The sequence below is a fragment of the Varroa destructor genome, unplaced genomic scaffold (assembly GCF_002443255.2).
Source record: "Varroa destructor unplaced genomic scaffold, Vdes_3.0 BEIS01000002.1, whole genome shotgun sequence".
NCBI classification, from domain to species: Eukaryota; Metazoa; Arthropoda; class Arachnida; order Mesostigmata; family Varroidae; genus Varroa; species Varroa destructor.
This window is the reverse complement of record NW_019211455.1, coordinates 210,637-224,648: the sequence shown is the minus strand read 5'-3', so window position 1 is coordinate 224,648 and position 14,012 is coordinate 210,637. Positions and strand designations below refer to the sequence as shown.

Below are 14,012 nucleotides of genomic sequence, written 5' to 3'. Positions count from 1 at the left end.
ATATTGTGTAACAAAGGGTACACCCTCTCAAACGATATATATAAACGTATTGTGGTAGAATAGACAAGCCATACGCGAAAGATTTCTGCTTTACTGTTACCTATCATATTGTATATGAACTGAGAGAAAGCGCGTACTCGCTAAATTGAGCCGCTGTAATTCTTTTTTGCGTTAGATTATATGTATATATCGTAGTGAATTGGTAAATGTTAACGTAAGACGTTTTAAAAGAGTTTTACTTCGTCAAAACTTATCCTTCTACTCGACGAGCTGCTAATGTTGATCCTGTAGTCGGTTGGCCCTGAACCGGTAGCGTAAGAGATATATTTGTTATTGCTATAAATGTGAGAAATAATAGAAAAAAAAAAAGCCTATTCTAATGCTAACGCAAAAAATAACAATGGCTGGCTTTTTTGCACGGCATCGTGGCGTATAGTTGCAAGTGCGAGAAGTTTTCCATGCCTAGAATCCTGCGTAAGGGCTATGAAACAATGCTACCTGTCTGATACAAGTATGTTTCCAATAGCAAATTGAAAAGAAACAGTTATCGTTACTTCATTCTCACATACGCTTATCTATTGGCACACATTATCAACGCATCTAAAACCGTATCGTGAAGCAAAGGGTAGCCGAGTGAGGGGTATTGTTGAGTGTTTTGAAAAAAATAAATACTGATTAGCGTAGAATAAAGTTAGAAAGCGGAGAGTCTAGGCAGGAGGGTCGAATCGTGGTTGCACGCCGACTGCTGACCCATCAATACGCACCGAGCGGTCTGACATAAACCGATCTATAGCCACACGGAACGGAGAGCCATCCGTATTGCATATTGACTTTGAGCTACAAGAGAGAGTCAAACAGACAACCAACGGCTTTGATTATTGATGCAATACGAAAATGAACGGTGGTAACTAACTGCTACAAGCTCAAATGTTATTCCGTCATTCTATCGAAACTTCAACTTCACTGGCACTATTTTAGCATCGACACGATATTCGTTGGTAAGTGTAACCTCATGTTGATTTCAATGCCTGCTCCTTACCAAACTGATCTGCTTTTGTCAACAGCCGGAAGAAAGGCGGCTTTTCCTTTAAACATAAATGTATCGAACGTTGGCAATTGTCTACACCTGCTGTTTCGGTAACTTTAGTAGGCTTGACGTAAAATAGCATTAGTATGTATTCACGTTTTTAGTTAGCGTGCACTGTCTCTAATCAGTGTGCTTGATCTGTAAGAACAATTATATTGATAAACAACCTCAAAAAGATATCTAGGATTTTCATATTTGCAGCATGGAAGCGTTGCTTGGTACGATACTAATCGTCATCGTATTTCTTGGTTAGATAGTATTTTTCTCTAAAGGAGTATTACAGAACGGCATACACTTCGCAAGTAGAAGCTATCAACGAATATATTCTAGGCTTAGATAGTACACATGATAATTTTCTACGAGCCCGCCTACGTAGTGCGCTGGAAGTGGTTCTTCTTCGATTTTCCATATGTCCTTTGGTGTGATTAGAGCAACAGAGTCTGCCGTACGACGCTCATCGCCATCAAGATCACCGTTTATCCACAGGTATAATAGATTTAGTACCTTTTTTTGATTATTGGTTAATATGATGAATCAATGAAGCCGTTTTCCTGCTGCTGGGTCCGATAGGCCACATCCTACCAATAACGACGATTTTTTCTTTTCTGCTTGTTCGTTCATCAATGATTAATTGCCTAATGATTATGGGTAAAATATATTAAACAAGCGAACCAATCAGTCAATACACACCCATATTCAAGCTTAAATGAGATATGACATATATACAATATCCCATATCCCATAATATTTACCCATATCGAATAGAGTTACCCCTTTTTTGCATACACAAATCAATTTAATAATTTTCACTTACATCTAATCATGAATAAATGTCGATAGAACAAGTTATTTATGTGTATGCTCCCTATAAGCTAACCACCTACGACTTAGACTACAAAGTATGGTTTTAAACGAGCGCGTATGGATGTACTGCGATGCATGAATTGGGTTTCCTACCCCGTTTCAAGAAGCCATATTCGGCAGACCCCTTCATACCATATCGGCATGCATATCTACGCCAAGGTTCAAGGTCGTGCCAAGACCTCAAAGGCACCGTGTATCGGTAACGGGTGTCCGGTAGGAGATAAACGACAATAGAGAAACGACGACATCATCTTCGGTTCGATTAGGATTTATTGAGACAGTTTCGTATATTGTTAGCTCGAGTTTAACTGGCTTAAACATATGGCTTGTAATGGCTTGTCAGGGTTGACGACTCCCAGAGGAGGAACTATAGACTAACAGAGGAAAAGGCAAGCGTTTTCACAGTGGTACACAAAGTGCTAAAAAAATGCTCGTAGTAATGAGAATTTACGCTGTAGGGTGTGTAAACAGCCTTTCGATGGACGTCCTTGGGTGATATAAACTCCACAGATTCTATGAACGTTCAGTTCGAACAAGGTAATTTCTATGATTCGAATGACGGTACATAGTCCGGTGCGTGGAGCTACTCAACAACGGTAACTTGCACATAGCATTAGCGTGAAAACACATTTCGAAGATGGGCAAGGGAACTTTTGGACGTGAGTACTGTGAGACAGCCGTTACATCGCATTTGAGGTCTTATAGCCCATTGGCCATTTGGGCACGGCTAGCATTATGGGAATGACACAAAACCTATATGGTCATGAGAAATTGGAGGAACCGTTAGATCATAATGTCGGTAGAGCCCTTCCGAGCATCATTTGAAGTTCAATTGCCTTCTTGGTAAGTGCACGAATTACGTTCAATATCGTGAGCTGTCTCTTGATCATATTGCTAATCCTTTACTTTTACCGTAACGTTTGAAGAGGAGACGATCCTAGGGTTCGAAGCCAAAGAAGACTATCATCGTTGTACTGAACCATCTAACAATTTATAGATCGTACTTTACACCAACACAAAGCTACGCTCCCTGCCTCTCTCGATACGTGCCTGTCCTTCTCTCAAATTTTCTTTACCGGTCACTTGACTTTTTGGAATGTTACGGCTTATACTGTCGTCAGACATCACGTCACGAAACGAAATGCGCTTATGCTCGTCCAATAATGTTTTCAGCTTGTCATGGACCGTGGACGTACATTTTACTAGCTTCTACTTGATGAGTACTGCTCAGTCCTTTAGAGATTCGCTGGAATCGTTTGAGGCCCTGATTTGTTTGCAAAATTGCTTTTTCGAAGACTAGGTAGATTTTTCAATAGTCAGCAGTTGAACACACCTGCTGTTTAGTTGCTGCCGGAAGCTATGTCCTTGAGCTTTATCAAGGTGTGTACGTAGACGTCGTTTGCTGCAGAGGAACGCTTGCAGAAGGCACTGAGCAAGACATTGGACGCTTCAGTATTTCGAAAAACGTCGCTTCCCACCTTCTCCATACACGCACGCATATGTTGCAAAATCATAACTTCGAGGTGCGAGGCCGATCAGAGCTTTAAATTTCCAAATTATCTTAGTGTTTTCTGGCAAGCAAATAAAAGCATCTATCTCACAACTCTCATTCCTCTCTCACAACGCAGATTCAGGCAGTTAGACTAATTGCCTGTCAACATATAATCCTATCAAAAAAAAAAATAGTCTAAATCGCAGCAAAGATCATTTTAACTGCTACTTTTATAAATAATAACTGATGCCGGCAAGCAATACATTTTTTGAGTCTGAAACCAGCCGTTGCGTTCGCTAAATAAGTCGGTCTAAACTTGGAAATAGAGACAATCTATAGAACTTGGCCCAATTGTGGTCAACTGAGCAAAGCGTAATGTATTTACCAGCCGTAGTGATAAAAGTGCGCAGGCAACAACTACCCGTACTTTCCCCTATATATATATATATATATATATATATATATATATAGGGGAAAGCTAGTTGGAACTTTGAGAATCTACATTATCTAACAGTTAATCAAACAGGGTAGGAAAATGCAGTAAATATAACATGAGAATAAATCCTTTGGATGTCAAGTGACTCTTTTCAAACTGTCAAAGCACCAGTCATAGATGCCGCCTACTTTGAAAATATCTTTAATTATTTTTGGGGTTTCCGCGTGTACGCCTTACCTGACCAGAAAACACTATAATAACAATTACATATCAAGAAAAAATCCTCCCCTTGCTCAACTTACGTGGTGAATAAGGCAAAAGCTCGATATTTTTCAATTGAAAGCGATTCAACGGCTAAATAGCGCTCTTCGTTTTTTTTTTTTTCGAATAGAGCGTTTTTCTCTTATGTACCTTTATCGTATGTAGATTGATTTTGATATTGTTGGCTGGGGCAGGTCTGTGGCTCAAATCAATACTGATTGATCTCAATATGCTTTTTGGGTAATTTAGTTAGCATTAATGAAGCGACAGATGAGGCTCAGGCTGATCTCAATGAGCGTATTACAGTAGTACAAGCACTTGAAGTTGAAGTGCGCAAATTTCCTGCGTAAAAGACAAAGCTTTACGAAATTGTTAGACAAGTTAACGGTCATGCAACTCATGTTCGAATTAAGGGATTCATGAGCAAACTAGTAAGACGTAGGCTTCCAATAGGCTTAAATCCCACAAATACTTCGCTGGACCTCAGTAGCGTCTGCGTTTCACTAGCGTAAATTGTGCCAGACCCCGTACACCGATCACTAGGTTGTTCCATAAAGACATTAGACCAAGCTGCTATGAGGGCACGGGTAAGCAGAAATAAATAGTAGACCACAAACTGCCATCTGAAGAATTACGCTCTACTGTTCCCGTACTAAGTTTCGAATAAATAACACCATGTGTTTCCTTGTTCCGGATGATTCATCGTTCCACAGAAAGGGCTAGCTTAAAAAGTGTACTCCATCCGCGAGCTGTTAAAAATACCTAAAAATCCTAAGGGAACTCTTTAGAGATCTGTCAAAGCTTGGAGAAACTGCCAAAGTGAAAAGACGCATTCGATTTCATTACCTTTATTCCCTTTATGAAAACGTTTTACCTTTGTAAGATATCTATTAGTTCAAACATAGAACTAGTAAACCTACTAGTAAATGATTATTCTTATCTTCTAAGAGTTCGCACCAACATCCACTAAATAATAATGCCAATTGCTTAAATGTAGAGTATACCGAGCGAAGAGTGAAACTATAGTCACGTTGGTCCATGTGTTATCTGGAAGAAATCACTGATCTTAGCTAGGGATCAAACCCGAAACCCCGTTGTCAAGCGTTACGTGCTCTCACTTAAACGTTAGGAGGATGTCAATGGAGCTCTTTCGCAGAATTGTTTCGTAGATAGACTTTAAAGGTAATGATGCATTTTATATTAAATCTACTCTAGGCTCCTGTACTAATGACCTTTAAAACGAAAACACCCTAAAACTCTCCAAACTATCACTCACTTAATTCTATTATGAATAGATCTGGTTCCGAACGATAAATATAGATCCGCTGTCCAGCTAATTAATTAATATCCGTCAATTTGGCGTTTTTCCTTTAATCTACGCTAATCTATCATACACGGCCCCATTTTGACGTAAATGCTCAACATACCGTTAGTTATGGTAGCTAGTGATTTGGTAGAGACGGAACGACAGTTCACCTGTATAATAGCTTACTGCTAAGTGAATTTGATAATACTGCGTTTCGTATGTATGTTTAAAACGAATTATCTGCAAGACAGGACTACGTAAGTCTGTCAAACTACGTAAGTTAAACAAAGATGTACGGATTTCAGACACGTGCCATGCTGCCCGTTATAATACAGGTCGAACGGTGACAGATTGTCAATTATAGTATTATACATAAAATCACAGTAGCTTTTATTGAACGTTGCCGACTGTGCCCGTCCTACAAGGGGCCATTTCGTATCACATTCAAGTCGCTTCGCTGATCCTTTTCCAGGGTCTTGTATTGCTGGTTACTCTGTCCAAGTTTGTGAGTGCCAAAAAATTCATACCTGATCACCGCATATAGGATTAGGAGCATTAGACAGGAGCATAGGTCAAATGCGGCGAAACCACCAACTGAAAACGAAAAATACACGAGTGCATTAAAATTATTGAGTTACCGCTAGAGACCCTCGTTCCCTTTCGAACAGACAAGCTTTCCTATATTTACTTCGGCGTAACAACAGTATGATTCCACAAAAAAGACTGCGTAGTAGCGCGCTCCGCATGGCTGGGTAGGTTATCTAGCGCCCCAATATAAACCTAGAACTTTGTCGCCTCTCAACGATCAGCCGGTTAAGATTATTATTATGATACACACGATGACCTAACGAACAAATACGTACCGGCGTCAATACGGGAATCTAGGACATGCAGGGCACCCGAGTGATCGTTGTGCCTTAAAGATTTTACAGTTGTGTTTGACACTGAGGAAGGCTATATAAAAATCAGATAAACAGTTGACGAATGGATAATAAGTGCGGATATTTTATAGAATGCATTAGTCAAACGTGTGATATGTATAGCCAAGACTTTTCTATTGAATTACAATATGTTTCGTTTATGTGGCTTGCTCGGTTCCAGCTCTGCATTATCGATAATGCGTTCTATAAATGGCCCACATTCAGATTCCGTAAGTGGGCATAAGCACGCTTGTGTAGGTATAAACCTTATTATCATGTATACCTCAAGCCTTTCGTTTTTGCATAAATCACTCCATATATATATATATACATACACATATATATTTATTTAAGCTGCTACTCGTTCGTGAAGTTAGTCCGATCAATTGCGGTGGTCAATTTATATATAGAATTGTCGCAGGCCAAGGCAAGGTCCACATTTTCAAATCGTACTATTATATGTCCTCTGGAGTTGGAAAGATTACGTCCAGTATCCCCATTTACTGGCTTTCGCTGGTGGCGTCTACCAGTAAGCCGACAAGTAGCCACCCTCTCTCAAATGCCCTCGCCACTTCGTGTCTATCTCTCCACACATGATTGGTAGCTTATGGCGACGCAGTAATCGGTGTTCTGCGTAGCCAGTTTTTGTTCAAAGTCGCGCGAATGAATCGTCAGCCTACAGGTGAAAATAACGCCGCAGTTTTACTTGTGAGGAACCCTTAAACTCATAGATCGTTAGATTTTGTGAAAAAGGTGACCGCTCCGCTGACTACGCCGCACTAGGAAGTTATGTATAGCATAAAACTTGTCAACAAAACAACTAAGCTCCACTGTTCTTCGCGTTATTTATACCTACCGCGATATGTATATGCAGTTTCTACATACTTCACTGTCGGAACCCGGACCTGGACCGTTGCACGTTGATCTTGTTGCAGATCGTCTTTCGTGGGTAGACTTCCTGCCGTCTGAAAAGCCTTATTGTAGTACACGATATCGTTTTGCTAAGGCTATTTGAACGTGTTAAAAGTCAATGATTCAAGCAAGAAGTAAAATCTTTGTATTTGAACGTCGGCCACATCCAAAAATGTTCTCCAAATCGCGCACGAACAAATTTCGAACAAGTTCCGATTTCGTATCGTAATCGGGACGCGCATCTTCGACATTGACGGTTACGTGTCGAATCACGCCATACAGGCCAGTGGACTAAAGGAGAAGGCTCCAGCACCGACAGGACCAATTAGCGTACGCTTTGTGAAGCTAAATAAAGATCTTAAAGTAAACGATACGTGGGATATTGATAGTCGGAGCTCAGTTATGCTGTCAACGTTTGTGCGATGAAAACTGGGTGCTGCAATTTCAATAATCCAGTGTGGGTCTGAGCTGAGGTTCATCAATAAGGATAATATTATCATAAAACAGTTGTACTGTGCCGCTTCACGCAAGCCGCACTTGATCAAGCGAAAACGACTACCTCTAGTGGACTCGTATAGGATACCGATCATTAAGTTTAACGTAGAGTCACCATGTTGGCAGCAATGTTTGCCATGTGTACTAATTCAGGTAAGAATAACAGTAACAGCTAAATTATGAGGTTACGAACAGCGTAATCAGTGTTATCTAGTTTACTATACGAAACATATAGTGGAACTTGATTCAACGGGGGAATAGTATACCTAGAACATCATCCACAATGAAAGGGTGCGAATGTATCTATCACTAGAGAACGATCTTGCCTTATCAAAACTCAAAGAGAATCCGTAGAAGAATACAAACCTGTTGAGACCGTTGACTAGTTTCATTGCTGATTGCTGACCTGCCTAAAAAACCTCTTATAAATCTTGCAAATTTAGCAAGCTCTGTAGATAAGGACAATCATCTTATTTACGGGGTTAGTGGCCGAGCGAAATAAATGGGACTCACGGAACAGACAGGGACATACATGTCATTAGGTTCAGGATAGGAGCCCTGATCGAAAATAGCCAACAGCAGTCGAAATGTTGCTGGACAATCGTTGTTTATTTAGAACTATTTAAATAACGTTACCACGTTACATGACACAACAAAGCAACGAATAGGTATTCGGAGGACGTTTATAGTCCTTAGCCTGCGTCCTGGATGGACGTGACATCGATACAAATGGAAAATGGTCGCTGTTGAGTAGGAAGCCTATGAAAATTGGCTATTGAAAAAGAGACCTGCTTGCTTATGCTAGATTGGACGCTCAATCCAGCCTGTACCTTCGAAGGCGTATCGTGTTTTATTCAGAGACGTCAGGAAACTCAGGTGTGAGAACGACTGTGTTGCACGTTGTGCTGTGACGGACGGTAAGTGTTTACGTTCAGCTTTATTTCGTGCGTCTATTGCTTCTACTGAAGCTATTGCTCAGAGAACAGTACGTAGTTAGTTGATCCGACAATCATGTACATTAGGTCGGCAAAAAGCCTAGAAATATTTTAATTTGTTTTCTAGCGTAGAATATATCATTCATGTTTGACCAACGGCACCAGTCGCTGGGTGAAAAGCCAAATTCACTGAAATGGCTTTCTGTCCGCTTCTAAATTGAATGATTGTTTTTTTCCTGTGATAGGTAAGACGAGCCTTCGAACATACTCAAGCGAGTCAAATGACAGTGTGTTATAGTATTTTTTTTGTTAAATATTGTTACTATAATTGGAAGTGCACGATATAATTAGCCTAGAGCACAGTAATTGAGGTGTGTCCAAGATTAAACGTACCTGAGTGGTAGTTCTTGCACGATGCACCGCACGTTCACGCACGAGTCAGAAACAGGTAAAAAAAGAAGCCAACAACTAAGAACGTTAACGGGGAATAATTCTAGATTGTATCTGCGTATAGCTTACAGCGGATTAATGTCTATGGGGTGATCAATGACAGGGAGCAGGGGTCTGAAGTTAATGAACGCCAGCGTGCGCAGAGGCAGATTTTATATCGTTCGCTATAAGAATGAAACGTCATTATTGTTTACTCAGCAAGGGATCCAACCATGTACATCTGCAGGAATCGATGAAACGTACTTATCCGTACCGAGGTGCGATCGGCACGTAGTGGTTCGTGCTTGATCCGGACCTCTTCATTATTTCTCGGTTAGGCAACGAACGACACAAAAATTTACCCTTATCGTAAGCGCATTATACAATATATGACGTAGATCTGTATGCGAATAACTAGTCTATCGTCGCGTCGATCTATTTAACTTAAAATATTACCTCCACTTACAGACGATGAACATAACCAGCATACATTTGAAAGGTATCAGTTCCCCTCACATGTAGGAATCTCAGTGTCTTCCAAATAATTTACCCGTTTTTCGTCCGTCACCCCCAGAGGGACAAAAAGGTCAGAATCTGAACTATAGTATATAATATTGTAGATACACTGCTTTTATATCACCCTTCAGTCGGTAGTGATAGCATACTGTTTGTTTTTAATTTAAATTAAATTCCAATATTAATATTCTCTATAATCTAGCTAGCAACGTTCGGCTACTGAGAAAATTCTCGAAATGGAAAACGGACGGGATTCTGAGAGTGGATTCCTTGTTCTTCTTATTATGGTTGACTAAAGCAAATTGAACGCTGTTGGAGGCCTCTGTCTCCGTTGTTGATAACAATTGGTTTATATCTATTCAAAACAAGCAAAAAAAAGATGGCTAGCTAGAGGCAACCATGGCAGAAGAAGCTAACAGTTACAACAGCCACAAAGGCTGAGCACACAAAATTGAACACAGAAAAAAAGGAACAGGAAGAAATTTTGTGGCCTTAAGGTTGAAGGCATCAGCCATAGCAGAAGTAGTCGCCGCCGCCGCCGCTACCGTCAGCGTTGCTCAATGAAGCCTAGCGTTCTAGTTGTCTCAGCTGCTGTCATCGAGAGCTGAAACTGCAATGCGCCAGCCAGACGTACGTCCTACACGAATATAGAAACGTCCGAAGTCCAACAACTATGTACCAAGGACTGCAAAAATCTGATAGTAGGAATGTTCACTTCGCCATTATCTCACAGACGAGAATCTAAAACCATATAAATTTAATGGTAAAACACTTAATTGTCAGTTGACATGTATCGATCCAACAGTATGCTTCCTCTTATTTAACATAGCACAGGAAATGTTATATATATATATATATATATATATATATATTTCCATGGTGTTACACGTATATATCCTAAATATGTCAAGTTTAAGTAGTTTCGATAAGTGTAACGTACATTCATTTTCTCGAAGTGCAAGCGTGAGTCTAAACGAGAAATAACGAAAAAGGCGATGTTAGGGTGATGCTAAGCGTCCGTTTCTGTCGACTATCCCTATGGTTATGAGTAGAGAAATTACCCTAACGACTACAACATTGCAACAAGTTTAAGATCATTTCAGGGTATATCTTGGGGATATTTCAGCGAATGGATATGGAGGAGGGGAAGCGAGAAAAGCTAAGAAACCGCACTAAGGTCGCTCGAAGCACCACTGGTTACAAGCGCCGCGAGAAAAAAAAACAGATACAGCGAGTTACTTAGTTCCTGTTTATTCGAGCATTGCGCGCCAGCGTTATACATCGTTGGTCTTTTAAAATGGCGTATGCTTTTGTAAAAAGAACAACGGATCCTTAAGAAAATTTGGCATTTATCCGTTGCTGCTGCCGTTGATGGCACTACTCGTGGAGGTGTCAGTGGTGCCCTGACAAAAGCAAAAGAAGCTTAAATGAAATGGTGAAGTGTTAATGTGAAAATTTAATTGAGAGCGATTATCTCCGATAGCCAGCCGGCTATTGCTTGCTTTTTGATGTTGTTCCGGGGAGACTGAATCATAGCTATAATCGTATAGTGAGGTCACTGTTAGCAGTGTCTTGTCTGAGGGGAAAACGGACGATCCTATTTTATCTGCTGACGAATTATTCTATTTACTATCATTGACAATAGGTATTGACGCTTGATCGATAAACCTTATATGGCGTGTGGCCTAAGTTTTACTGTATGTTGACTGTTGCGTGCGTCACGAACACACGCGACGAACACGAACCACCCAAGGTTCTCAAGTCCTTTGAAGTATTTCGAAAAAAAAAAGTGGTAAGTTCAGCAACGAAAACAGACATTCCCCTTAGAACGAGGAGCAATAGTACCCCATTCTTAAATGTTACATATTGATCACTTTTTTTAAGCAGAGTTAATTTTCAATAGTTCCGCGGATGTTATTAACTATTACACTAGTTTGCCTACGAGCAAATCCACCAGAGATGTGCTTGTCTGCCTTTTGAGCCATAGTAACTTTTTTTTATTTTGCGTCGTTAGTAGCTCAAGACGTAAAACAAATGGTTATTTCCTTCAATTGCCAATGTATGCAATATTTGACCCCTGTGGAGTTAGCTAGTCAGAAATCGGAAATGGTTGACTTTGGCTATTACTTTTATTCGTTGTGCTCATCTATTTTCTGTCCGATTGTTTTGAGCAGAAACTGCTTGCTCGACGGTTTCGTAGCATAGTGGAGAATGAAAATAGTCGCAGTATTATCGTTTTTTAAGTGACATTTCAAGGTCGAGGCCTTTGATAGGGTCGCTGAGATACGCCGGAGCGTATGATGGCACAACAGGGTGTTGAAACAGTTCCGTATTCTACGGAACGCTAGAGCACAATGTTTCGCGTTGCGACACTTGCGTCCCTAACTAAGTACGAGCATAATCGTTGCTTAACGATGCTGTCTCTGTTGTAGCACACCTACGCGCCACGTCGAGCGAATTTCTCGAGTCATCTATATGCTTGTCGTTTCAACACTTTTTTACGTTACGACTCGAGCGTTCCGAGCTAGATTCTTGCTCATTCCGATTTTTCCATTCAATTTTCATTATTAGAGCATCCATTAACTTATTCAGTAAGTATCGCTTAGGTGGGATATGGCCAATGAAATCTCCTAACGCGAAACTGACATAGGGAGTTACCTAACAGTTCACTAGCCGAATGATTAACTTGGCCGGCGTTAGTTATCTATTCCGGCTGGGACATTGCAGCAGATAACGCTGAATTATATCATTAACGGTATATTGTTCATGTGTAACTTAAAGCGTCTGTATGTAGATTCGCTGCTCTAGGCCAGAAGCTCGCAAGGGACATTTACATAACTAAAATGATTGTACGAGTCTAAAATTATAGGACATCGTTCTTGCTGAGACTCGGTTCCAATGTCCATTTCTACTTTTTGTAGATATGCATATCTGGGCATGATGTGTAGATTTGTATACCGTGCACGACCGTTATGGTAGGGTAAAGGAAGGTATTACAGCGAAATAAAAGACAGGATAGATAATGACAGATATGTATTCAGTGGCGCTTGGTAGCGTTTACCGATGATACCGTTTGTCTTGTGTTTGCCAATTGATCGGCATTATATCTTCCGTATAGTTAAAATGATAGATGAGGATTAAATCTTATTTTCTTATTCAGCCATTGAGGCAAGTGAATACCCTGAAGTGTCCCACATATGCGAATCACCCATGTATACATTATGGTAAAACATATAATGCTATGGCGGGATTAAATGTCAAATCTTTTTACATTCGAATAATGTTTGCATGTAACTTACTTAGTAAACTTAGATAATAGATAAAGCGATCTGTATCGGTAAGTTATTTGGCAAGTTATCTGCTCACCCAGCCATTTCACTAATAGTTTTGTTTACCTATTATTCAAGTTCCGGCGAGGAAGATTCCATGGAATGACACACTTCCTCAGAATCAAACCGACTGTCGTTATAGAAGGAAAGCGTATTACAATGATCGTAACTATTACCTACAAACTTATCTATCTATTCACATAAACCGATAATCTTTACTGACGGATGAGGTAGATGAGTAAGATGATAGATAAAAACAGTATAACTGTTATAGAATTAGACTACGGGGAAATAGAAATTAAATTGCATGGTCTTCGGACTCCACAGGACTAAACTGGGTTCTTAAAGTACCATCACTGAAAACCTGCTCGTTCTCGTTTTTGCATAAAATTATTACCGAAGTAATATGAATAATACGAGACTATATAGAAACTTCATTCATCCTATTAGTATTGTGATGATCATTTGATAACATGACAACAGATCTAGCTTCAGCTTCGAGCAACCCCAGTACTCCTTCCTCTTTAAATGAAAAAAGGTACGCTCGCATCGCCGATAACACGTCTGCTTCTTATGAGAATCTAACGTGCAATATAAAGCAATGCCAAAACCATCTTTCTCCTTACACAGGAATTGAGCTGAATAGCGCATTGTTACTTAGCAAAATGTTCAGTCCAATCGGTGCCTGCTGAGGTCGCTTCTTCTAGTCTTCTGAGGATAAATACAGATTTTTACGGTAGGGTAGAACGTAAGATTAAGGTTAGGAAAAATGGACCTTGAGTTAGAAATAAAAGTGGCTGTTCGTGTCGACTAGTTACCCTTTGACTATGATCTTGGTTTAAACCTTATCTTACGTTTTGATTATTCTATATATGTCGAAGTGACCGTTCAACTGAAATGATTTGTCACCATCGCTGCTAGAAAATCTTCGTCTTTCTATGGACTAAACGTTTTTCATCCTTGAAAATAAGCGACGATTTATAGTGGACGTTGTTACGGGGTCGTTTGTGGAAAAAGTAGCTCATCTTAT

At 40.1% G+C, this 14,012-nt stretch overlaps 1 protein-coding gene across 10 annotated transcripts in view; it reads left to right on the top strand.

Annotated features, from left to right (window-relative positions):
- Positions 1–14,012, top strand: part of LOC111243876 (uncharacterized) — a 203,399-nt gene that overhangs the window by 47,140 nt on the left and 142,247 nt on the right. For 5 of the 10 annotated variants that reach the window (XM_086980233.1, XM_086980248.1, XM_086980252.1 and 2 more), the window contains exon 1: positions 6,980–7,926. The exons of 4 other annotated variants lie outside the window; for them this stretch is intronic. In XM_086980233.1, the coding sequence (XP_086836359.1) occupies positions 7,890–7,926 (37 nt within the window). In that variant the 5' untranslated portion in view covers positions 6,980–7,889. Of the gene's footprint in view, positions 1–6,978; positions 7,927–14,012 lie in introns of those variants that run through there. One more of the 10 variants, XM_086980229.1, reaches the window with a different exon arrangement.